Source organism: Alternaria atra, assembly GCF_907166805.1.
Source record: "Alternaria atra isolate CS162 genome assembly, contig: 22, whole genome shotgun sequence".
Classification (NCBI taxonomy): domain Eukaryota; kingdom Fungi; phylum Ascomycota; class Dothideomycetes; order Pleosporales; family Pleosporaceae; genus Alternaria; species Alternaria atra.
In genome coordinates, this window is record NW_025091320.1 from 1130933 (window position 1) to 1154689 (window position 23757).

The following is a 23757-nucleotide window of genomic DNA, read 5'->3' on the forward strand; positions in this document are numbered from 1 at the left end:
TGATCGAGGAATAGCCATGCTCTCAAACATGCTCGCAATGCAGCGGGTAGAAGAGGGTTTGAAACATAAAAGGATAAAGGGTATGTTTTATTGAACGTTGAAGAATTTCATAGACTTTTAGATTATAGTTGTATCGTTCTATCAAGGTATGCCTGCTACCTCTCTTTGTTATGAGGTTTGATGGTATAGTGGCTTGTCTTTGACAAGACCTTTTCTACTAATTTCTTATATCGTCTTGCTGATTGATATCACCACATCCTTTTTCCATCTCCCTTATGGCCTCAAAGTTGGAATTTCCCCTCGCAACCTCCTTTCTCCTCTCCAACCTCACCAAACTCTCAATCAACCGTTTCATAAGCCAATCACTCTCACTAATACCGGACACCATAGGGCTATCATCTCCGATCCAATCCCAATTCACCAAGCCCTCTTGGTTCTCCTCTTCAAAAGTCGTAATATCATTCCCTAGATCACGATCTAGACGCTCCGGACTGGTTAAGCGGATAAGTCGCGTGAACTCAACCCACTCTTCATATGTGTAGCGTTTGTTGTCGGTTTTCAGATCGAGGGAAACTTTCTGAATGGAAAGGGCGAGACGGCGGGTAAGAGAGGCACGAGTGGGAGGGTTTGTGGCATCAGCCTCTGCTTCTTCAGCGAGGGCAGGAACTGTAGGGTGACGAGCTAATTCTATGTCGGTTGCTACCTCGCGATCCTCAGGATCGATGAGTGTGTCTTCTCGGTTTTGAGGGTCAGCGGAACCTGCAGTATCATCCTCTGATCTTGGATCTGCGACACCAAAGCCTCTGATCAGTCGTTTCTTTCGTGCTCGGTATTCTGTCCATTGCTGTAGCCATCGAAGCAACCAGGGATGCTTGTTCAAGAATGAACGCCAGATACCTGCTTTAGGCAACACTGTAAAGTCCGCGAGTTCGTCACTCCATCTCTTGAAATTGGCGACCACAGTGTCTCCCAGATCTGAAACTAAGATGGTCATAGTCGGCACGGCGATCAAGCTCCAGATGACGAAGAAGCAGCGCCCGGAGTTGGATCTCGGCGCCAAGTCTCCATAACCGATAGTTAACAGACTGACATAGCAGAAGTAAAGCGATTGAAAGTACGTCAAATTTTGCGTTTCCCCTTCAGTAATCCAGAAGACGACTGCGCCGACACACCAAAGGATTGAAAAAGTGGTAACAGACCAGAATAATGCCATCCAACGCTTGAACTTATGTGAATCAGCCTGAATTTTGCGCATAGCCTCAAAGCGATCTTTCTCTTCTTTCAATAGCATGATCTTCGGTTTGGAGGATGCGATGCCAAAAGCATGGGCGACACGCGGAATAGTGGATGTTTGCTGAACCGACTCGCCCATAGGAGTCCTGAAAGGCCGTGGCTTACTAGGTGCTGATATCCTTGGGAAGCCAAGCTTGCGTTTTCGAATAAGGTGGTGTGCCTCACGTTCGCGGTGACGGAGATCAAATGAGTTGGTAACTGTACGTTCTGCGACACGCTCGCGCATGCGATCAGCGTGCTTCTGAACAATCTTTTCGTCGCCGAGCTCGCGCACTGCTGTGTAAAGCGATGAGACTATAAGGGCTAGAATTATTGTGCCGCCGACAGAGTAAGGGAAGACAATACCCCTGGTGAGATCGGTAGTAGGTACCAGGTCACCGAACCCAACGGTCAGAATGGTTACGTCGCAAAAGTACAAAGCATCAGCGAATCTCCAACTATCTTCACCAGCGTCTTGTTCGAGTTTTGCAAATACCGCAGCGCCACCGCCTAACCAAATGAAGAAGGCCATGGTCTGTAAGATGAGCGTTCTTTGGCTGTCGCTCAACGCGAAATTCTCGGGGTAGTGACCAAGAAAGTAGCCCAGCATGTTGACCATGAGGATCATAGAGCAGATAGTGTAAAACGCAGCAGCAGCAATCGCGTACCAAAACCCTTGCGTGTATCCCTGCTCCGGCCGGATAGGTGGTTCGTAAGTGTTCATGCATATCGTTATCGCAATAAGAAAAGCAGATGAAAGATACCATAAAACGACAGTAACGGGTAGAGAAATAATGTAACGGATCCTTTGTGTAAAGTTCAAAAGCAAGAAGAGATTTCCGAGAAAACCACAGATCAAGGATGCCACATTGATCCAGTAGCACCATCTTGGGTCGCCGAAAGGTACGCCTTTGAAGTCGGAGATCCGGACGCCATCTATGATATTTTGCTGCCTCCAAGGGGTGACGAGAGCAGCTATTGAGCTCACATTTGCCAGCGGTCCAAGAGTCGCTGCGAGTAGCTTATTGGCTGTCAGTATACAAACATAATACCCTAGATATCTTGAGAGGCTCACAGGAATTCCAGTACTGGCGAACCACCAATCACTGTGCTGCCTTTCCCATTTCTTCGATACCTTCCACCATCTCTTCTTCCCGCTGCCTTTCGATGATGAATGTTCCTTCCTCTTCTCCTCTTCTGATTGACGATTTACTCGCCGCGAGTCGTTTGTTTGCTCCGGTTCTTCATGTTCATGCGCCATTATCGGTGCGATGCGGCATCAGACATGGTCAACCTGGTGTACTGGATGTCTTCAGTGTATCCAGATATGCCACAGGTCGTCAAGAGCGTAAAACCAATCAGGCTTCTTCGACAGCACAAGAATCCAAAATTTATGGGATGGCGGTCAAGATGTCTGGTGAGGATATACGCGGATGACTTGATGCTGAGAAATCGGCGCTAGAGCGGACGCGGCGGCGCAGGGGATGAAGAAGCGTCTATGGGTTGCGAGTAGATACGGGAGAGGATATGGGAATCGAAGACCGAAAGCCGCCTTCCGCGGCGAGTTCATGGCCACGCGTTTTGCTAGTTCTCCAGTAAGGTCGCGCGATTCACTACTCGGCTACCGCGGTGTGGTGGAGACTAATCGTGGGTGCGTGGGTGCTAGTGTCGATCAGCCGTTGACGCACGCCAAGCTGTCGATAACTGGGGATACATGCAGATTCATAACACCAATCCGGTCAACGACTTCATGAAGACAATAAATTTGAGTATCTGCTTTTCACCGATGCATAGAAAAACAATCGTGAGAATTTGACAGTATGATATCCTCATGGAACATTTCATGATGTTCATGTTTCACATCTTGTTGATTTCTCATTCGGATTATATACAACATGTAGGTATCGATGTGCTCGGTGCTTACTGCGACTTCAGCTTCTCTGTCAACTCTGGGACCTTTTCGAAAAGGTCTCCGACAAGACCAACATCCGCTACCTGGAAGATGGGCGCCTCGGCATCCTTGTTGATGGCTGCGATGACCTTGCTGTCCTTCATACCTGCCAGATGTTGAATAGCACCGGAGATACCAGCGCACAGGTATAATTGTGGCGCAACGTTCTTTCCGGTCTGGCCGACCTGCAAGCTGTTGTCTGCAAAGCCACTGTCGACTGCTGCTCTTGATGCACCGATAGCGGCACCGAGCGCATCTGCTAGCGGTGGCATGAGCTTGTCAAACTCCTCCTTAGATTTTAGACCACGGCCTCCAGAGACAACCCTCTCTGCTGAGCCCAGATCCGGACGGTCGGACTTCTGGAGATCTTCAGATATCCATTCTGTTGGGCATTCGACCTTGGGGTCGACACCCTCCTCCACTGTTGCGTTTCCACCTTCAGTCTCGGGCGCGGGGAATGCGGTGCCTCGAACAGTGACAACTTTGATGCTATCCGAGGATTGGACGGTCATGATCGCGTTGCCGGCGTAGATTGGGCGAACAAATGCTGTAGGCTAATCAGCACCTCTGTGCATATTGTAGACGACGCTCACTTACTGTCCTCGCCCTCAATGTCAGTAATGTCTGATATTTGCTGTGTGTCCAGGAGCGCTGAGACACGCGGCATTATGTTCTTTCCAAACGCTGAGTGGCCGGCGACGACGTGTGTGTATCCACCCTTCTTGATGTTCTCAACCAAAAGTGGCGCATAGTTCTCGGGAAGACACTACAAGATGCTGTCAGTCCTATGACGCTTAATGTTTCTTCGGACCACCGACCCTATCATATGCACCGTTTTCAACGTAGATGACCTTCTCTACGCCCTTTGACTTGGCCGCCTCATCTGCGGCCGACTTGACCCCACTTCCAGCAATGAAAGCTGTTATTGAACCTCCAAGCTTGGTTCCTGCTGTGATGGCGGCCAATGACTGTGACACAATCTTTCCCTCTTTCTGCTCAAGAATGGCAAACGTTGACGCTAACCGTGCGAAGGCGGAGTATTGGGGTACGACCGTGGGTTGCGACTGCCGAAGCCGTGTTCGAGCTGTGCGGAGGGCGGATTGACGTGCGGCGGAGAACATGATGGACCGGAGTGGTGCGACGCCCCTGGAATCGAGAGACACGCAAAATCTGAGAAGATGGGATAGAAAGCCTCGTCCAGCAGTGGTGAAAGTAAAGCCAACGGCGCGGAGAACTATGACCTCGGTTTGACCAGGTTAGTTATCCGGCACTAGCCCTTGCATGCGGAGCTGCAGATTGATCACGTGAGATGGCTGCTTGCTCCTTAGTGCTCTTTTTGCTTAGGCGTTCGAGAGCATCGCGAACTTCAGACGCGACATCAACCCACCCATCGCAGCCCCCTCATCCCCACCTTCATTCAACAACGACAACGCTGCAACACGTCTATCACGACACGTTGCGATCGCGCGATTCCTCCAAGTACTCGCGCTCCGTGATTTCCCCTTTTGCAGTGCCGCATAGCGCCTTCCAGCTCCTGTCGCATCGCAACTGTTGCATAGCACTGCCTGAGCCATGGCCGACGACGCGATAGCAAGCGCAACTGCGCGGGACCCAAGCCTCACTGGAGAGGGTACTACAGACGCCAATGCGCTCGATCAAGGTAGGTCGCATTCTGATTCCATGCACCACAAAACCAGTGCCTAGTCGCGTCAACACGATGGATGACTTCCTCAATGGCGGTTATTTCGCCGGCTTCCCTGACATTCCTGAGTTGGAAGACTCGATGCGCACACCAGAAACGTCAAATTCCGGAAACGTCAGTCCGCTAAGTTCCACAGATACCAACATGCTCGAAGACGTACCCACCAAGGAGTCTTCTAACGAACCCACGACTGCCACGCCCGCACCCGTATCAGACAACCCCTTGGACGCACCCGATGGCCCACGACCGGAAGCCGAAGATGCCGATGGCCAGGACGACGAGGAGATGGGCGGTGTCGACGACACGAAAAAGGAGAATGGCGAAGGCGCTGAACCTGCGGATCCAGAGGCACAAGCAAAGGCCGACCTGCAATCAGCAGCACGCTCACACTTTGTTACTCAGACATATGCGACCATCATCCCCAGCTACGCAACCTGGTTCGACATGCGCTACATCGACTACCGCGAGCGCAAAGCCTTACCTGAGTTCTTCAATGGTCGCAACCGCAGCAAGACACCCGCCGTGTACCGTGATTACCGTGATTTCATGATCAACACATATCGCCTGAACCCATCAGAGTACCTCACAGTCACCGCATGCCGAAGGAATCTCGCAGGAGACGTTTGTGCGATCATGCGCGTGCACGCTTTCCTTGAGCAATGGGGATTGATCAACTACCAAGTAAATCTTGTCGCTCTATGGTTACGTTAGAACTATGATTAACCCTTTCTCTAGGTCGATCCTCAAGAACGCCCATCCAACATTGGTCCTCCATTCACCGGTCATTTCCGTGTCACCGTTGATACGCCTCGCGGACTGCAGCCTTTCCAACCCGGACCAGGTTCAAAAACTACAGATGGAAAGCAGCTCACAGCTACCGACCGCGCCGCGAGCCAGCAACCTACCGCAAAGAGCGAGACCAAGTCTCTGGCCGGACGAAACATCTACGAGGCCAACGGCAAAGAAGCATCTGCGGAGCCAAAAGCTTCCAACAGCGAAGGTGCCGCGAACGGCCCAGTGGACGTCAAGGATCTCGAGGCCGCCGCCAAAGAGCCAATGAAGGTCATCAACTGCTTCAGTTGTGGCGTCGAATGTACCCGTGTACACTTTCACGAGACTAAGCCTTCTGAGCAGCCTGGACAGATGAAGGCTGCAGGTGGCTTGAAGCGCGACCTTTGCCCTAGGTGTTTCGTCGAAGGCAACTTCCCGTCTGGCACTTCTTCAGCGGACTTCACAAAGATCTCCAACTCGGAGAACTCGGCAACAGCCGAGACAGAAGAGAAATGGACGGAAGAGGAGACTCTTCTGCTACTTGAAGGTTTGGAGGAGTTTGACGATGACTGGAACCGGGTTGCAGACCACGTTCAGACGAAAACGCGCGAGCAGTGCGTGATGAAGTTCCTACAGCTCGAGATTGAGGACAAGTACATTGAGGCGGATCTACCAGAGTCACAATCTGCAGCTCCTTCAACCAAGTTCTTGCGCGATCTGGAGTACCTCAGCGAAGGCCGTGCACCCATTCACCACGCCGACAACCCAATCCTCAGCGTTGTCAGCTTCCTAGCTGGTCTTGCACCTGCAAACGTCACAGAGGCCGCGGTAGCGTCAGGGCGCAGCGTCGGCGAAATGAAGCGCATTCTGCAAGAGAAAATCAACAAGGCCCCAACTGCACCATCAGAGAAGGGCAAGGAGAAGGAAGGCAGCCAGTCTACACCCGCAGCCACCGCCTCAGACATGAAGCCCGAAGGTGGCGACGCCATGGATGTCGATGCCTCCGCTGAGTCAACCGCTGTAGCCACCAGAGAATCGGACTCCTCAAGTGCCAACCCCCTAGCAACCCTCCCCTTCGCCCTTTCGGCAGCACGATCCTCAGCACTAGCGTCGCATGAGGAACGCCACATCACTCGTCTCGTCTCAGGTGCAGTGAACCTACAACTTCAAAAGCTACAGCTCAAACTCGCCCATTTCAACGACTTTGAGAAACTACTTTCTGCCGAGCGCCGCGATCTGCAACGCCGTCGCCAACAACTCTTCATGGACCGCCTCAACTTCCAGAGGAGGGTACGCGCATTGGAGGATGCTACCAAGCGCATCAGCAGTTCCATGGGCGGCCAAGGTCTTCCCGGTAGCATGAGCAACGAAGATGCTGTACAGGCTCTAACCGAAGCTATGAGAATGTTCGGTGTTGGCAAGGGTGAGGACAGCATGGGTGTCAAGCGCGATAGCGTCGATGCTGATGTTGCTCAGCCCATTACTGAGGGCACCGAGGGCTACAGCAAGGTGGAGATTTAAAAAAAAAACATCTCAGCGCTGATGATGTGTATGAGACGGGTGTCTACGATTCCAAGTTTGGGAGTGCGTATGAGATGCTTCCGTACTACCGAGAAGGAAGAGAAGAGGACAAGGACAAAGGTGCCGTTGGTGAGGATGAGGAATGTAGTCGGACCGAGGACAAGGCACACAAGCGTCAGGATAGTGTCATGTGTGAGGCCTTGACTTGGGGATGGTGGTTGTTGGGTTCCTTGGAAAGGGTGTTTTCTGGCGTACAAACGAGTGAGTGCTTGCGCTGTTCGGGTTGCAAGAAATTATGCTCCATGGCTCTTCTTTTTGGCAGACTTTGTACGTCAACGCTTAGTCCTGCTGTACAGTAGTTTCTGTTATCAAATGTTATCAAAGACGATGCAAATTTATTCTTAAACGCCAACGGAATGCTGTCAAAGTGCATGAAAGTTTATTGGAACTACATCTACTATACATGAATTTTGCTCAAGTCGTCAGTAGCAGAGAACGTAATGCTCTTCCTCTCCAAACATGCTGTACAAGTAGTATAATACAATGCCATATCTATCGTATGTCCCCGTTACACGTCGCGTATAGCAACTCTACTTCTTCTCTAGCTTTTCTGTTCCCCTCTCATTCGCATCATGGCTAGCCTTGGGCACCATGCTCTCACTCTCGCTAACAGGTTCCTGGTTCTTGACCTGCGCCTTCGCCTTGTTCGCCCTCTCGGTATCGTTGTCGCCCTTTGGCTTTTGCTTGCTCTTCTCCTTCTCCTTTTCGCTGTCTAGGCTGCTCATGTCACCCCTTGCGTCGTAGACAGGGTTGTGCTTGGCATTTGGCTTGTATTCGTCAGGTACTAGGCTGTTGTCGGGCGTCTGTGGTTTAGAGTTGCGTTCGCCAGAGAACTTGCCCTTGGCTGATGCGGCATGGTCATTGGTAGCAGGTTCAGGTGAAGAGTCTGGTTGTGCGTTGGAGGAGAAAGCGTCTGGAGGCGGGGTAGAGGTGGGCGAAGAGCGGGTTGGTGTTTCGGCGGAGGCTGTCATGTCATCCTCTTCGTCGGCATCCGAGTCTAGCTCTGAACCGTAGACTTCAGGGTATTCGCGGAAGCAGTTTTGCATGTCCCTGTGTTTTGTTAGCCATAGATCCCACCATAACCTTCGCCAGTCTGTCGAAACTCTGCTGTCGCGCTTTGAACGTACTTGAACTTGTCGATACAGTCCATGCCCTTAGGTTCCTCGGTAGAGTACACAAAGCAGCTGAACGCCGCCTTGAACTGCTCACCACAAGGTCCATGAGCCATGCCACCTAGACAAGGGCAGTCCCAATTGATCTCGCCCGTTTCTGGGTTGAATGCGCCTTGCTGATCTGCCTCTTCTTGTAGTCCTTCTATGCTGCCCTGGCCATCTTCTGAAGCTGAACCCTCAGCATTCTGTTGTGCGCTCGCAGCCTCTTTCTGCTTCTGAGCATCTAGTTGTGCCTGTACTGCTTGCCTCCGCTTGCGCTCTTCAGAGATGGACTCGATGGTTGGGAGGTGCTCAGATTCGACTTCGGTTTCTGGGAGTGCTTGAACAAGTTCTAGAGACAGTATTAGTTTCTGTAGCCCGATTAGTTCGTCCGTTCAAGTTCGAACATACGTCTTGGCTCCTCTGCGAAGACATCCGTGGTATTGTAATAGTATATTATTGCTCCCGCAATTCCTATTCTCGCTACCAAGCTCTTGAAACTTCTCGATTTCTGTGATGGTGGAGCGGTGCTAAGGTACCGTCTGGCCGGCGCAATAGACCGTAGTGGCGCGGCTCGCAGCGCTGGACGCGCAATTAACCGTGGGGCTGCACGAAACATGATGCTAAAAGATGTGAAACAGAAAGAAGATGCAAAGGGAGGTTCGTGGCGGATGTCAACAGTACACGCAAGTGTCGTCACTACGTAAAAGTTATGGGACCTGCATTTCTAAGCGGACAGAGCAGGGATCTGCGCGGCTGGAGTTCTCAGATCACGTGGGAAAACTTCGAAGAATGCTGCGCATCATCCCGAACACGTTTGATATGGTGATCGGAGTGTATTCGCAGATTACTACCGAAAAGTTTTTAATGTGTATATAAATTCAAGCTTGTACAGTAAGGATGACGTTTGAACGGGTATATTGAACGTTGACCTTATATATACAGAAGTGGACTCATGGAAGCATCTCGCCTCGAGACTGAAATCGAGTAGAGAAGCCCTTGCTTGCTGTATGGTACCGCGGGAAAGCAAAAGATAACATAGCCAAATCTCTACAATTCAGATGATCAAAATTTCTAGCATGAATCTGTCGTATGAGGTGCTATTGAAGTGGAGTGCAAATTCGAACAAGACGATCAGATAACGACGTCTATTTCGGGGGGTTGCGCTTGAAGAAGTACCTGTTGCAAGAATTAGTACGCATGTTCAGAGAGCAGTTCTCATTGAATAACATACTGGCTGACGTAGTAGTCACCAACGCCAAACAGTCCAATGACAGCAGCCCAGGCTGCAACGACCTTGCCGGTCAACTCGCCGCGGGCATACTGCCTGTATGCGCCAAATCCAACGATGCCACCAATAACGGCAAGACCGACCGCGTTGCTCAGCACGACTGGGTTGTCAGCGTTCTTCTTCACCTTCTCCTTCGCAGCATCCTTCTTTGCAGCAGCTCGGTCCTTGATGTTCTTGGCTTCTTCCTTGATTTCCTCTTCGCGCTCGATGCGCTCGGCTTGAGTGTCGGTCTTGATTTCTTGCGACTCGTAGTCGGAGGGGACGGATGAGATGTGCGGGCTGTCTACGTCGACAAGGGATTGAACGCTATCATCGGAAGCGTGCTCGACCTGTGGTGGGGCTGGAGCGCGGCTGCGATTTAACGTTAGAACAGCTCGTACAACCCATTTTCATCAAGGCACATTGCCCATATTTTGAAGGATCATGTCGCAGCACGGCGTGCCTCCATGAACCTTCAAGAGCTGCCATTGCAAGCAATGACTTCAAAAAAATGGACAGTAGTAACTTACGCCTATCTATAAGTTAGCATTGACCCAGATTCTGCAGTGCTCTTCACAAACTTACCTCCTCGGGGCTCTGCTTGGGGCCCTTGGCAGCCATCTCTGCGTAAGACATGATGTATGAGGGGTAGCAGTAGTTCGATAAAGGGGTAAGAGGTTAGAGGTGTGTTGTTGAAAGGCCGAGTGCGTGGTTTGCAGATCAGTAGATGAGTACCGGGAAGCTATGGGAAGTTAATGGGCGATCGTGTGAGACCGGAAACAGGCTCCCTCACATGCTTGTTCGCTTAGTGGGCGGTGACCGACGTCATCCTGAGCGCGTTAGCGGCGACGTAGCGAAACCGCCAAGCACAGGAACAGCACATCTCTGTGGAGCATGTGAATGATCTAAGAGTCCGGATCTCGGTCCGAATGTGTATAGAAACTACCATCTCAACTATTCATTATTTACTGCAGCATACACTCAAGTGACCAAACAGAAACGGCCCAAGGGTATAATAACAATCTCCATCATTGCCATCAATGTTCACCTCACGGCCCTTGATACAGATATGATCCAAAACTGTACAGGTTCGTATGGTACACGAAGACAAGGACAAAGCAACTCTTGGAGATCAGGCCCGTAACGCCCGCTGTAGATACACATGCTGAAAATCGAAACGATATAATAAAAGCGTGGGGCGTCTTTGACGGCCTCACAGTGCTTTGTGAGCATCTTGCTCATCTCATTCATCACCAAACACTGTCTTGTAGTTTTCTAGTAGCGCCTGTACGGCGACACGCTGCTGTTGCACATCGGTGAGTTCGCGCTGAATGTCCATGGGCCGCATGATGGTTGGTGCGAAGACGACGGCGACATTGAGTGGTGTCATCTGTTAAGGTGTTAGTCATCGCACATTTCGAACCCATATAAACGTATACATACCAAATTATCGCTAGCATGTTGTATGACCCGCGACAGATGGAACACGAGAAACTGGAGTGTGTCACGGTGAGCCTTGGGGATTTCGTTCACAGCGGCAGATAAAGCCCTAGCCTGGGCATTCGGTTCCTCAAGTTCTGTAGAGTCATCAGCACGTGCTCTATGGTTATAAGGCATATACTTACGGCCAGCTTCCAGGAACTGATCATAAACGTCGTATGTGATCAACGGCACAGGAAGCCTGCGGAAGTAGTTCTTCAGCGCAGAAGTGACAGAGTGTATGTCCAAATCAGGGTCCGAGATGTCGTGCTCCGTGTCAGTCTCGAAACCACTACGGACTTGGTTCACTTGAGATGTACCTCCGCTCTTACGATAGATGCCTTCCACATCCATGCCTCGGAGTTCCACCTCTTCAATGCATCGGCTCACGATGCGTGGAATCATCTGCCGTTCGAACTCACATCGTGCAGTCAGGTCAGATCCGAAGAGTACGGTACTGGCGTCAGCAGCAGCCAGGTTAGCGGTACTGGTGTTGTTGTTCTGCATAGGCCTGAAGCCAGCTTGAGGCGGTCCGCCGGGTCTAACGTTCCCGGGCTTACCACCAAACCAGCCTCGCGGAGTCCCTTGATCCATGGTATCCCGGCTCTTGATGGAACTGGACATGGATGCAATATCAGGCCCGGAGTGCACGGAGCCGTAAGGGGTGCCAATGACCTTGACGTTGTAGTCCTCCTGCTTCTGCTCTGAACCGAACGCTCCCTTGAAGCCCTTCGTGACGTTCTTCGTGATGGCTTGACCGCCCTTCTTCCATGTTGAGAACTTGGTGGGTTTCCCAGTCTTCCTAATGTTGACCACCTGCGGCTGGGCGACGGTTGCTTCAGTGTCATGATCATGGAGATTGGCATAAGAATGCTCATGGGGTATTGGCTGTGCATCAACGGATACCTCTGACTTGCCACCCTTCTGCTGTGCGTTGTATATGCCTAACCCATTGGCAGCCACGTCAAGATTCTGTCCAGGCTTCTTGTTGTTCTTGAGGTTCGTCTGTATGTTGTCTACCAAATCCCTATTCATGGCAGAGAGTCTGGTATTAGCGGCTGTGAGAGATTCGTACTCCTGGAAACCCTTGTCTTTCATCTGAATGAGGTTCGAGATCTCCTCTGTCAAATCCGACCTTTTCGTGATGAGGTCTTCTATTTGGTTTCCCAGGTTGTCTTTGAGCTTCTGCAATGAGCCTGCAAACTCTTTTAGAATGTCCGATTTGAGTTGGCCAATTTCAACATTGCCCTGACTGCTCTTAGCTTTCTTGAGGTGTTCAGTCATGATTTCTAGCTCGCGAATCACCATCTCGCGTTGCGTATCCAAAACAGCCATTGTGTTTCGCTTTTCTCTCAAAACCGTATTCGCTTGTTTAATGTCGGCTGCGCTGTGCATCGATTCTTGTAGTCCATTCTTTTCAGCCTCGAGCTCTGCGATCCGCTGCTGAGCGCGGCGCAGCTCGTTTCGTAGATTGACGCCTTCCTCTTTGGTGTCGGGTGAAGCAACCGTGGGGCTACTAATGTCGATCGAGCCGTTTGTGGGCCATTTCTTGTGACCTCGCGATGTGACGGAACCACGATCACTGAAACTGCGCCCATGCTTAGAGACAGCATTCGAAACCCTCCTAAAGACTCCCGTCTCTTTATCATCTCTACCATCCTGGCTTCCAAGCAAGCGCGCAAAGTCCTCGTCCATGGAGAAATCGCCTTGGTGGCTATACCGGGGAAGGCCACCAGCCCCGTATGCATCTCGAGAAGCTTCACTTTGAGCACTACTGATAGACTCACTTGTCCTGTGGTGCTGTATGGCAGGCGGTTGCGGTGGTGCGCGTGGAGATGTGAATGTGTCGGTCGAAGGTTGAGCAGGACGTCCACCTGAACGTGCGGGTAGAGCAGGAGGGTCTGAAGGAGTTTTGGAGGATGCCGAATCCGCAGGACTCAGTATGCCAAGCCCCGCGTTGAGGTTCGCACTTGCGGTATTCGTGGATGATGTTCGTTCGGGGTGGCTGAGAGTAGGCGTGGTAGGTGATGGGCTGCGTCTCTCGTTTCGCGAGATGGGAGCTGAAGACTTAAGGGCCGAAGACTTGAGCGAATCGCCACGCGCAGGTCGTTCGGCTACAAGATTGGAGCCGAAAGACGATTCTGAAGTTTGCGGTGAGTCCTGCGAGCCAAGCGGTGGAGAGGATGTGAATGTAGGCTCGATCAGCGGACGGCTCAGCCGCGCAGACATGGTGTCGTTCTTGGAAGAGGTGGGCAATTGCTGTCGTTCTTGGACCTGTGGTGATGGTGTCTCGTCAGAGTCCTTGCGTTTGGCCTCGGCCTTCTTATTCTTGGGAACATCCTGTAATTTAAAGGGTTCCGCAGCTGAAGGAGCGGGAGAAGCGTGCTGACTTCTTGATCGAGGCTCAGCTGAAGGAGACTCGTTGGAAACGTCCTTCTTCTTCCTCAGCGTCTCGACTAGGGTATCTGAAGGCTGCCTTCCTTTCTCCTGGAAAGCAATGTGCGGGCTCTGAGTAGTTTGTGTTTGGCGCCTCTCCTTGGAGGCTTCTCGGGAGCTGTTTTCCTTCAACTTCTCGCGATGATCGCCAGTAGGCCTGTTGAAGTAATCGCGCACATTCTTGCTGGCGCCATTTCCAGAGGGCTTAGCTCCTATTGTTTGGTCGTTGAATCGGCTAATGGGTCGGCCAAGCGGTGACGGGCCTGGGGCAGGGTTAGGGTCGAGAGCGAAGGGGAGGAGTATGCCGTCGTCGCCGTTGTCTACCAGCTCCGAGCGGGTGCTGTCTTTGTTGTATGTTGTCGCAGGAAGCGTCGTGTTGTCTGTAAACATGGAAAAGTCAGCTATGCATGGGGATGTAGACCATGAGTATTTTACGCACCTCTTCTTGAAGCATCGCCAATTGGTGAGGCGTCTCGCCTGAAGTTGGAAGATGAATCGCCCCGTCGTGGCTGGGGAGGTCTGGGAGATACATCGGTGGTGGTGGGTTCCGAGAAGACATCGGATGGCGTGTCCAGGTCCGGGGTGAAGGTGGATGTCGTCTGCTCCTGGGGAGGAAGAGCAGGCAGGGACTTGTCGACCTTGGGAGCCACTGAGGGTGGCTTTTTCGATTTCTTGCGCCGTCGAGCCATGAGCGACTCATGACATGACATACAGAAGATACCCTGCGAAGTGCGGGCATAGCGCAGGTTCTCGATCTTGCGCTTGCAATTCCGGCACCTGAAGCAGTTGGCACAGAAGGCCTGGTCGCCGGTCAAGATGGCCAGATCCTCGATTTTATTGCCGCAATGGTTGCAGCTATATGTGCAGTTGTTGCATATCAGCGAGCCGTCGCCGAGCAGCAGCAGGTTCGCGTCCGAGTCGAGGAGGGTGCCGCACGTGTTGCAGCGGAAGCAGTCGATGTGCCATCGGTTTCCAGCTGGGCACTGTTAGCATACAAGATCCGCGGAAGGTGGTCTGGAGTGAGTGGTGGTGGGAGGCAGGCGCGAGGGTGGTGGCTTCTCAGTGGGGAACGCATACCGAGTTCAAAGGCCTTGCCTTCCTCGAGGATCTAGACTGCTATGAGCGGTTGAAGAGAGACTTGTGTGGCGGCTGTTCATACCTCTCCGCATCCCTTGCACGGATATACGACCTCGTCCTCGATCGGAGACTCTGGGTAGGCCCCGGGACTCTCCATGGTGGGCTAGAAATATGTGTCGGTGAAGGGACAATGGTGGCAGGCAGCGCGAGTGCTGCCGCGTGGTGGTTGCCGGTCCTGTGTAAGAATCGAGGGGACAATTGGCAGACACGTAGGGTCGTGGACGTAGTGGTCCCGTAGGTCGTCTGGGCGATCCCAAAAGTTCGCTCCACCGTGCAAGGCGAGAGAAGGTCGATAGTGGAAACGGCGCAAAAGCAAAGTCAACAGCCGGAAGGAGCGTCGGTGCACTGGCGAACGGCTTCTGTGCGCGACGAGGGCTAGTCAGTCGACGAGACAGCTGCACCTTACAGGCGTCGGTCCCCTCAGGCGTGTGGTGGTGTGGAGGTGAATAGCCAATGAGCGGGTTAGTGCGCTTTCAGGGTCCTGACAAAGATACGCGGCAGACGAAGCCATGCGACAAGGGACCACACGCGATATCAAGTGAAAGCCTACATCAGCCTCTGCGAAGTTTGGTAGTGACTTCCGAAGACTGCTAAGCAATGATTACTCGCAGACCGTGGTTGAGGCGCTTAGCATGTGCCGCACATGGGAACACGACCTTGGGATTCCAAACACGTCCCAAGGCGAAGACGCAAAGTGGTCAGCTTTCGAGACCGGGCTGCGACTCCAGCTCCACCGCGCTATTACGAGTTGCGCAGAGGCCCTGCCAAGCACACGCCATCGCAGATCGTGGGCTCCCTCTTCGACGACGGCCCGTTAATCACATATACTGAGGCTATAATTTGTAAATGCGACTGTCTTAGTCGGTCTGGATTCAATGTCTCCTGTGGCGTGGCACATGTAGCCTTCAGCCTCCTATCTTTCTGACCACCTTCAGCAAGCCGACATCATCGTCAGCAGCATCACGAGCTTAATTAAAAAGACTGATTCTCTCCGCACTAATTCAGAACCGCTCTAGAAGTCTTCCAAAGTTCTCGGAATAGCTCAGGCAATCTGGGGCCTTTCCCCTGGCGCGCCTCCATCAGCATCGACATGTCCGTCATCTGCGCTGCACACATGTCTAGCATTAGATCATGCAGGAACGCGGCCGCTTTGGTGGCCTATCACTAACTTGGACCGCTTGATGCCTGACGAACGTTTGCACAATCGACAGTAACAACCGCGTGTTTCAGCATCCAAGGTCGAGTGAGCGCACCTGCCTAACGCAAAGTACTGGCGACCTCGAGAGATTAAGGATGAAGGGCGTGTTCATTCCCCGCAAAACACCCGTGTCTCTATTTCGAACAGCCCCGACGTCAAGGCCGCTAACAGGGTCCTATCAAACCACTTGTGCCCACCAGCATCAACGTTGCTCGTCGCACGACGCCGTCAAAATCCCGTCTCTTGGAGTCCTCGGCATTCCCACTCAACCATGATCCTCGCATGTAGCCATCACCTGCGTGGCCAGCTTCCATCATCATGTACGCGTCGGAAAAATACTTACCAATCGGCACTTACACATTCCCTCGCAATCCCTCTGCCACGATCCTGAAACAAACGGGAATAACGAGGTGGACACAGACACGTTTCATCGAGCCGAACGGTCCCTGCTGATCTGCCCGCCTCAAAAGTCAGCGCCCAACCGCGATTCGCGCTCTCCCAAATGCCAACACCTCCCCTTCCCGTACGAGGCATACCGTCAGATGAGAACAGGTGCCACGTACCACATATCCCAAGACAGTCGCCGCACATCCGTCTCAGCAGCGCTTGCCGCAACACTAAGGCGGTTTGGACACCTGCCGTTGTACCTGACAGCCTTGTATTCAGATGCCTTTGTCGTTCTCTGCCGTCCGCCACCACGTTTGATCAGCACCCCGAAATACTGGCAGTCAGCATCTGCCATGTCTTTATCCTGACTCAAATTCGGCCGTCGCCGTCCATGTCAGCCTTATCCGCTAGGCGGATCTCGATCAACCTTATTGAGTCAAGCAGAGTACCTTACCTTTGGTATACGATTAAGTTTGCCAGCCTGTGTGGTTTCATGGGTAACCAAACGACTGGATTTATTCTTCGGAGCCTACTAGTCGGCAAGTGTACTGTGTATATTCAGTTGCATTTGGTGCCTCCTATCAGTGTAAGTCTAGGGTTAGGAAATAGATGCGTCTCTAGGTCTTCCCCTGCTGTATTCAACCAGGAAATTCAGTATCCAAATTATGGACATTATTTCTGCTATGTTCTTCGGTTATCAATGATCACCACCGTAGTGCAAGCATGGGGTGGCTATACAGTTGTAATAGAGACGCGTCATTGCGTCGCTTCTAAACAGAACTTGTAATGTCCAGTTAGCTCGCCCAGAGCAACTTCTACGCTAACACGCAAGAACGGCAACAGTCACAACATTAACCGGCCCTTTCCTCGAATCACGCTCAACATCGCGGGTACAAGAGCAATTGCACGAGCATGTGTACTCTTCAATTTTCCCGTGTTGTGGGTCGGTCCTTCTTGCTGTTGATCTATTGCTCAGAGCTGCGTCCGAAGTTAGGCTACTAATGCAGGACCCTGTCACCACATACCGTTTTCACTAATCAGATAGTCCGCGGTGCTGAGCTCGTGGATCCAGACGCGGTATGATATAGTGGGTCCTTATGTATTGGAACAGTTCATATGCAGATAGCTATAGCTACCCCACCTCAACGGATGACTGAGGATACTCATGGCCGGGACGGCGGGGTACCTTGGGATATTTAAACCTCTCCTCCAATCTACCCTCCTTCTTTCTTTTTCCTTACAACGGTCTAACTGTCTTTGCAAAGTTCAAGTTATTCAGTATCCGTACTCGTCCACTGCTTCAATCTTCGAGACCAATTGCTGACCGTGATGCAGATACACCCACCAAGTATGGCAACCACGATGCAGAACATGTTCCGCACGTGGGCGTTGTCCTCAAGTTATCTAGGTACTTTTACAGCTAAGTATACTGCATGAACCGGTGTTCGTTTCCAGCAGTGTCTGTCTTCCATGCTGTTGTAGTTTCTCTACTTCAGTGTGGCAGGTGGGCACTGCCGGATTCGTTCTGAGATTATACGGTTTCGAACTTGATCAGGATAATACCTGCGAAAAGGATCATGCTCTGCGCTGTCTCTCCCTGTGTGGAATAGACTTAACAATTCGCAGGTTTTGACCCTTGAATCCCCTGTCAAGATGTCTCCCCCCGCCGCCATCTACGAAACCCCTGTTGCTAGCAACGACATGGGCATCAAGAAGGACCTCGCTGTCAAGGCTGCTGCCAACAGCCAGGCCAAGACTGTTGCTGAGCTTGAGAACAACTGGGAAAAGTTCACCTTTGCTCCCATTCGCGAGTCTCAAGTGTCTCGTGCTATGACCCGCCGCTACTTCAACGATCTTGACACCTACGCCGAGTCGGACATTGTCATCGTCGGTGCCGGTTCGTGTGGTTTGTCTGCCGCGTTTACACTGGCCACCAAGCGCCCCGACCTGAAGATCGCCATTGTCGAAGCTGGTGTTGCTCCCGGTGGTGGCGCCTGGCTCGGTGGCCAGCTCTTCAGCGCCATGGTCATGCGCAAGCCTGCCGAGCTCTTCTTGAACGAGATTGGCGTGCCATACGAGGATGAGGGTGACTTCGTTGTCGTTAAGCATGCCGCGCTCTTCACATCGACCTTATTGTCCAAGGTGTTGCAGTTTCCCAACGTTAAGCTGTTCAACGCTACAGCTGTCGAGGATCTCATCACTCGCCCGGCTCCTACCTCGAGCGACCCCAATGCAGTCCGCATCGCTGGTGTTGTCACCAACTGGACCCTTGTCTCCATGCATCACGATGGTACGATCTAGCACTTCCTTTTTTCCAACTCTTACTAATTCTTTCACAGACCAGTCTTGCATGGACCCAAACACCATCAATGCACCGCTTGTCATCTCGACCACTGGCCACGACGGCCCATTCGGTGCTTTCTCCGTCAAGCGCCTCGTGTCCATGCAGCAGATTGAGAAGCTCGGTGGCATGCGCGGTCTCGACATGCGCACTGCCGAAGATGCTATCGTCAAGCGCACCCGTGAGATTGTGCCTGGTCTGATTGTTGGTGGTATGGAACTTAGCGAGGTTGATGGTGCCAACCGCATGGGCCCTACGTTTGGCGCCATGGCTCTCAGCGGTGTCAAGGCTGCTGAGGAGGCTGTCGGTGTCTGGGATGAGAGGAATGCTCAGAACAAGGAGTCTTAAGTGACATGACATACTTGGACGGACAAAGAGCAGGCAAGCTGTCATTACCTAGGCTCATAAAGTCGCTAGTTTTACAATGAAATCAATCATTCGCTCAAAACCTTTGTTGTTGTTTTTGGCTTGGCTCTTTTCCAAACGTTGTTCTCCTAATGCAGCCCGCGCATCCGGCATCATGGCCTATCACTTGCACTTGCCACGGCCCCGCTCGAGTGATTTACCGTGGTGTTGTTGGCTTCCTCACTGACGTGGCAAGGGAGCAAGTTTCGGTCAGGTCATCTTATCTGGAATTTGAAGTGAAGAGCAAAGCAGTGTCGAAACCAGCCCCACGTCATTGACCAACTGTTCGCATTGTGTCTATAAGTCTCGAGGGGTGGATCATCCAGCGCCCCTGGGGTAAGCGGCAGTGCGACAAGGTGTAAGCGCACGGACGGTTGCTCGGCGACTCTAGCGTGAACATGGTCGCGGGCAAAACAACGCTCCCTAACAACATTATACAAACAACCCCGCCTCTAACATTGCAGAATCTTTTTGAACAAAGGGCCAAATTGCGCCCAAGATGGAGAAAGAGACGTCGGATCTGCTCAAGGCACTCCAGAAACCGTCCACGGATGTTCAGTCACGACTTGCCCTGTTCAGCACGCTGAAGTCGAGCATCAAGCACAATCGGGTCCCTGAAAGCTGTCAGGCTCCAATCTTCGAGTGCATCCGCATCGCCTGTACTGCCGCCACCTCGGCCGCTCTCGTGTCCACGGGCTTCTCGACACTGAGCCACTTTATCAAGCGCTTGCAACTTCAGAAGGAAACATCGATACTTACGTCACAGTCGCCAATACTATGTTCCATACTCGCCGACAAGTTGGGCGATGCGCGCGAAAGCCATCGCAGCGCTGCCTCACAGATTCTGGCTGATCTGCACTATCTGTGCTCCAACGAAATCGACGAGCTGATGCACGATGCTGCGAAGAGCACCAACCCTCGCGCCAAAGAATCTGCCATGTTGTGGGTGGTCAAGGTCCGTACCCCCGTGGCGCATCCGGAAGGAGAGAAGTCGTTCTAACGCTTTGGTGACTACAGATGAACAAGACCGAAGGCCTCCCTTTCAAAAGCTACTCCAACCAGTTTGTGGCGAACCTCGAAGACGCAGATGCCGGCGTGCGCGACACTGCGAAGAAGGCGGTTGTGGATCTCTTTGGGTATGTCAATTGGCTCGTATGCTGCGCCATGGTAGCGACTGACATCACAATAGACACGCACCAGAACACGCGAAAGCGAACCTCAAGAAGCAACTCATTGCCCTGAACGTCCGAAAGGCCATTGCTACCTACATCACGACCCACCTTGACGACGACGCCATGTCCAAAGGCACAGATGTCGCGCCCGCGCAACCGCCCGTCCCCATCACCCGACCCATCCCAACCAAACGTGCTGAGACATTGCAACCCGATATTGGCTTTGCAGACAGCTTTGCGTCCGAGCAGCCTCCTCCGGCCGAAGTCGTAGTCATGGACCCCATACACATCTACACACAGCGCGAGCTAGACGACGTTTTCCGCGACATGGCGCCTCACTACGAAGGAAAAGAGAGCGAGGGGAATTGGCTGGCTAGAGATAAGAACTGCACCAAGCTGAGACGTATCCTCAAGGGCAACGCACCGCATGAGTTCCATGCGACCTTCATTGCAGGCATCAAGTCGCTCTTGGACGGTATACTCAAGGTTGCCAACTCTCTCCGAACGACCATGTCCACCAACGGCTGCCTGCTGGTTCAGGAGCTCGCGAAAACACTCGGTTCCGCCATTGACCCCTGGGTTGAAATTCTACTGCAATCCTTTATCAAGATGTGTGGTGCTACGAAAAACATCGCAGCGCAGAACGGAGCTGCCACGGTGGACACTATATTCCAGAACGTATCGTACAACAGTCGCGTATTGCAGCATGTGGCCATGGCCTCACAAGACAAAAACGTTCAACCACGAACCCACTCGGCAACTTGGGCGAAGACTTTGATCAAGAGACACACTTCGCATATTGAACATTCAGGAGGGCTGGAGACCCTGGATACCTTGATCCGGAGAGGCGTCACCGACGCTAATCCCAAGGTGCGTGAGGCATACCGAAGCGCCTACTGGACATACGCTTTGGTATGGCCTCAAAGGGCGGAGAAGTGAGTTTGACCGTATAGAAGCATTAACGTAGAAGCCACTAACACGATTCTCAGGATGTTCGATACCCTCGACAAGCGCGAGAAAACCGCACTCGAGAAGGATTCCAACAATCCGAACGGTGGCTCGCTCTCCTCGTCGTCGACCAGCACAGCTTCGTTTTCGAAATCAATAGGCCCTGGTGCTTCGCGGAGCGCCCTGAAGGAAAAGATTGCTGAACAGAGGAGAGCCAAACTAGCGGCCGCGAAAGGTGTTCCCGAACGCCCCAACTCGGCTGCTGCCAGTTACTCACCAGCGCCAACTTCGCAATCAGCCAAGTCTTTAGGCGCGAGAACGACATCGAACCTTTCTACGGCCTCTTCGGGCCCTGCGCGACCACCCTCGGCCATGTCTGGAGAGTCAACGAAATCAGCACTGAAGAACTCCACAGGCACTGGCTCGTTGATGTCGGGCACCGTTCGTCGTCCGGTCCGCCGACCAGAGTTGAATAGACCAGCAACAGCTGATCCGTATGCTGTTCGACGACCGGGAAAAGTAACGCCCTCTATGACCCCAGAGAAGACGCCTGCTGCAACAACGGTCAAGAAGCCTGCTGTGCCAAAGAACACTGCAAGGCCACGAGCGCAAACACAAAACAGCCCGAATGTCAGTCCAGCGCGGCCGAAGTCAAGAATAGGCCAACCCGTTGCCCATGGCAAATCTCCCAGCATGAGCTCTCGTCGTGAGAGCCCGGCGGTAAGCCCGGCCAAAGAAGAAGACTCGACAATGATGAAGCCTTGGGTACGATCGCAAAGCCACCATGATGGCGGTACCATTCCATTTCGAGCAAGAAACGGTCTGGGTGGAAGCGTGACTGTAGACGATGAAGCTGTGGATGTAGGGGATGAAGACAACTTTACCATGGTTATCCCCAATCTTACACGGCCAACAACACAATCCACGCACGACACCCCGCCAAAGCCCAGGAAGTCTCTTGGTCGATTGCCGATACCCAGTCCTCGTGCTGCAGCGCTAAGAAGCCCGAAATCTATGGGCCATCTAGAGAGCGCTAGCTTACGGTCTTCGACACGCAGCCCACGCTTAAGGTCACCAGATCGACCAAGCACTCGTGGTACCGACACTGGAGACGAAGTTCAAGTGTTCGAGGATCCATTCGTTAGCGAGGAGCATGCACCTGTTGAGAATAGTTTAGAGAAACCGGTTCTCGAGGAGCTCCCCATCAACGAGAAGAGCAACGAGCGCCGCCAAAGCACCGGAAGCATGTCAAGCGATATCATGATGGGTAACAGCAACGAAGATCGCCCCCGGGGCCACCACAAGACGAACAGCACAGGGAGCGTCTTGCACGCGGAAAGCTACGACACGAACAACGCTGAAGTGCTTAAGAACCGACAGCTACTCGCAAGTGGCATCAAGAAGATTGAAGGACGCACAGTTGAAGCTCATATGTTCCGACGCATGCAGGATATGGTCAAGTCGAACCAAGAAATCTGGGGACCGAATGACGAGAACTTCGGCAGGCTCTTACTAGCATGTCTTGATTTCCTTGAGGCCCCAGTTCACGAGCTGAAGGCACCCCAGATGAAGGCTGTCAACCTAAAGGTACAGGCTCTAGCAACGATTCGCGCACTGCTCTCCCTCTACCGCAAGGAAACTGCGAAGTACTACTCTCGTGTACTCCGTACTATCCTGCAGACAAAGGCGCAGTACGAAAACACATCGCATATCGCCATTGACCTTGAGGCGACTGCAGACGAGATTGTCAAGTATGGTCAGACTCTGGATTGCCTGAACACTGTCCTTGTGATGATCGAGGATACACCGGCGTCGACCCCGACGTCTTCGCCGAACTCCAAGTCATCGAGCTCTTCACAACCCGGCCAAGCGTCGACCCGCTCCACGACCATGGCATTGAGCACACTCGCATCCCTCGTACAGATGAGCGGCGCTAAGAACATTACACTATCACCTGAGCAGACTGCGCGTCTGGGCAGACTAGCTGTACGCTGCATGGACGACCAGGATGCTGATGTGCGCAAAGCAGACATTGAGTTCTGTGTCGCACTACACGAGCGCATCAGCGGATCGGATGGCGCGAAGGAAGATGGAGGCTTCTGGAAGGCCGTTGCCGGCGCGAGGGGACAGCACCTGAACTTATTGACATACTACCTTGCGAAGAAGGGCAAGGCCTAGGTGGCTGTCCTTCCGTTGCGATTGAAAGGCCCGGGTCAATGAATGTGCATGCTTTGGCGGACAACTGGGATTTTTTTTTCATTCGGGCTGGTGGTTAGGGATTCGCATTCTCCTATGTCACTTGGTCTGGCGTCAGGTACCTCTTAAAGGGGTGGTTTCTTAGGCGTTTTGAGAAAAGCGGGATCGCTCCGGTAGTCATCTTTCTCGAAATTCTTTTCTCTCTTCTAGCCTTACTTTCTGTCACTAGGGTTTTATGGGAATAGTAGTTGGATATATAATTCTATGGACATTTTCTTCTTTCAAAATTAAATTCTCTCGAGTCTAGCGTATCCAAAAGAAGCTTTGTTGACCATCAGCGCCTGACCAAATTGAGTCCGC

At 52.4% G+C, this 23757-nt stretch overlaps 8 protein-coding genes across 8 annotated transcripts; 3 read left to right on the top strand and 5 right to left on the bottom strand.

Annotated features, from left to right (window-relative positions):
- Nucleotides 1-217: 217 nt before the first annotated feature.
- Nucleotides 218-2533, bottom strand: ALTATR162_LOCUS3136 (uncharacterized protein; the record flags this gene model as incomplete). The annotated part of the gene is made up of 2 exons (XM_043310742.1): nt 218-2293; nt 2348-2533. 2 exons carry the CDS (start codon nt 2531-2533, stop codon nt 218-220), a joined length of 2262 nt encoding a protein of 753 aa, XP_043166677.1.
- Nucleotides 2534-3192: 659 nt separating this feature from the next.
- On the bottom strand, nt 3193-4344 carry ALTATR162_LOCUS3137 (uncharacterized protein; the record flags this gene model as incomplete). The annotated part of the gene is made up of 3 exons (XM_043310743.1): nt 3193-3770; nt 3821-3989; nt 4042-4344. 3 exons carry the CDS (start codon nt 4342-4344, stop codon nt 3193-3195), a joined length of 1050 nt encoding a protein of 349 aa, XP_043166678.1.
- A 451-nt stretch (nt 4345-4795) lies between these two features.
- Nucleotides 4796-7217, top strand: ALTATR162_LOCUS3138 (uncharacterized protein; the record flags this gene model as incomplete). Its single annotated transcript, XM_043310744.1, has 3 exons — nt 4796-4883; nt 4921-5606; nt 5661-7217. 3 exons carry the CDS (start codon nt 4796-4798, stop codon nt 7215-7217), a joined length of 2331 nt encoding a protein of 776 aa, XP_043166679.1.
- Nucleotides 7218-7807: 590 nt separating this feature from the next.
- ALTATR162_LOCUS3139 (uncharacterized protein) lies at nt 7808-9047 on the bottom strand (the record flags this gene model as incomplete). The annotated part of the gene is made up of 3 exons (XM_043310745.1): nt 7808-8327; nt 8405-8780; nt 8840-9047. 3 exons carry the CDS (start codon nt 9045-9047, stop codon nt 7808-7810), a joined length of 1104 nt encoding a protein of 367 aa, XP_043166680.1.
- A 529-nt stretch (nt 9048-9576) lies between these two features.
- On the bottom strand, nt 9577-10334 carry ALTATR162_LOCUS3140 (uncharacterized protein; the record flags this gene model as incomplete). Its single annotated transcript, XM_043310746.1, has 4 exons — nt 9577-9607; nt 9663-10048; nt 10229-10234; nt 10284-10334. 4 exons carry the CDS (start codon nt 10332-10334, stop codon nt 9577-9579), a joined length of 474 nt encoding a protein of 157 aa, XP_043166681.1.
- A 607-nt stretch (nt 10335-10941) lies between these two features.
- On the bottom strand, nt 10942-14847 carry ALTATR162_LOCUS3141 (uncharacterized protein; the record flags this gene model as incomplete). Its single annotated transcript, XM_043310747.1, has 6 exons — nt 10942-11088; nt 11142-11275; nt 11324-13993; nt 14053-14589; nt 14691-14721; nt 14773-14847. 6 exons carry the CDS (start codon nt 14845-14847, stop codon nt 10942-10944), a joined length of 3594 nt encoding a protein of 1197 aa, XP_043166682.1.
- Nucleotides 14848-17988: 3141 nt separating this feature from the next.
- On the top strand, nt 17989-19024 carry ALTATR162_LOCUS3142 (uncharacterized protein; the record flags this gene model as incomplete). The annotated part of the gene is made up of 2 exons (XM_043310748.1): nt 17989-18625; nt 18675-19024. 2 exons carry the CDS (start codon nt 17989-17991, stop codon nt 19022-19024), a joined length of 987 nt encoding a protein of 328 aa, XP_043166683.1.
- Nucleotides 19025-19580: 556 nt separating this feature from the next.
- Nucleotides 19581-23379, top strand: ALTATR162_LOCUS3143 (uncharacterized protein; the record flags this gene model as incomplete). The annotated part of the gene is made up of 4 exons (XM_043310749.1): nt 19581-20048; nt 20099-20217; nt 20271-21188; nt 21243-23379. The coding sequence occupies 4 exons, from the start codon at nt 19581-19583 to the stop codon at nt 23377-23379; spliced, it is 3642 nt and encodes a 1213-aa protein (XP_043166684.1).
- Between the last annotated feature and the right edge of the window lie 378 nt (nt 23380-23757).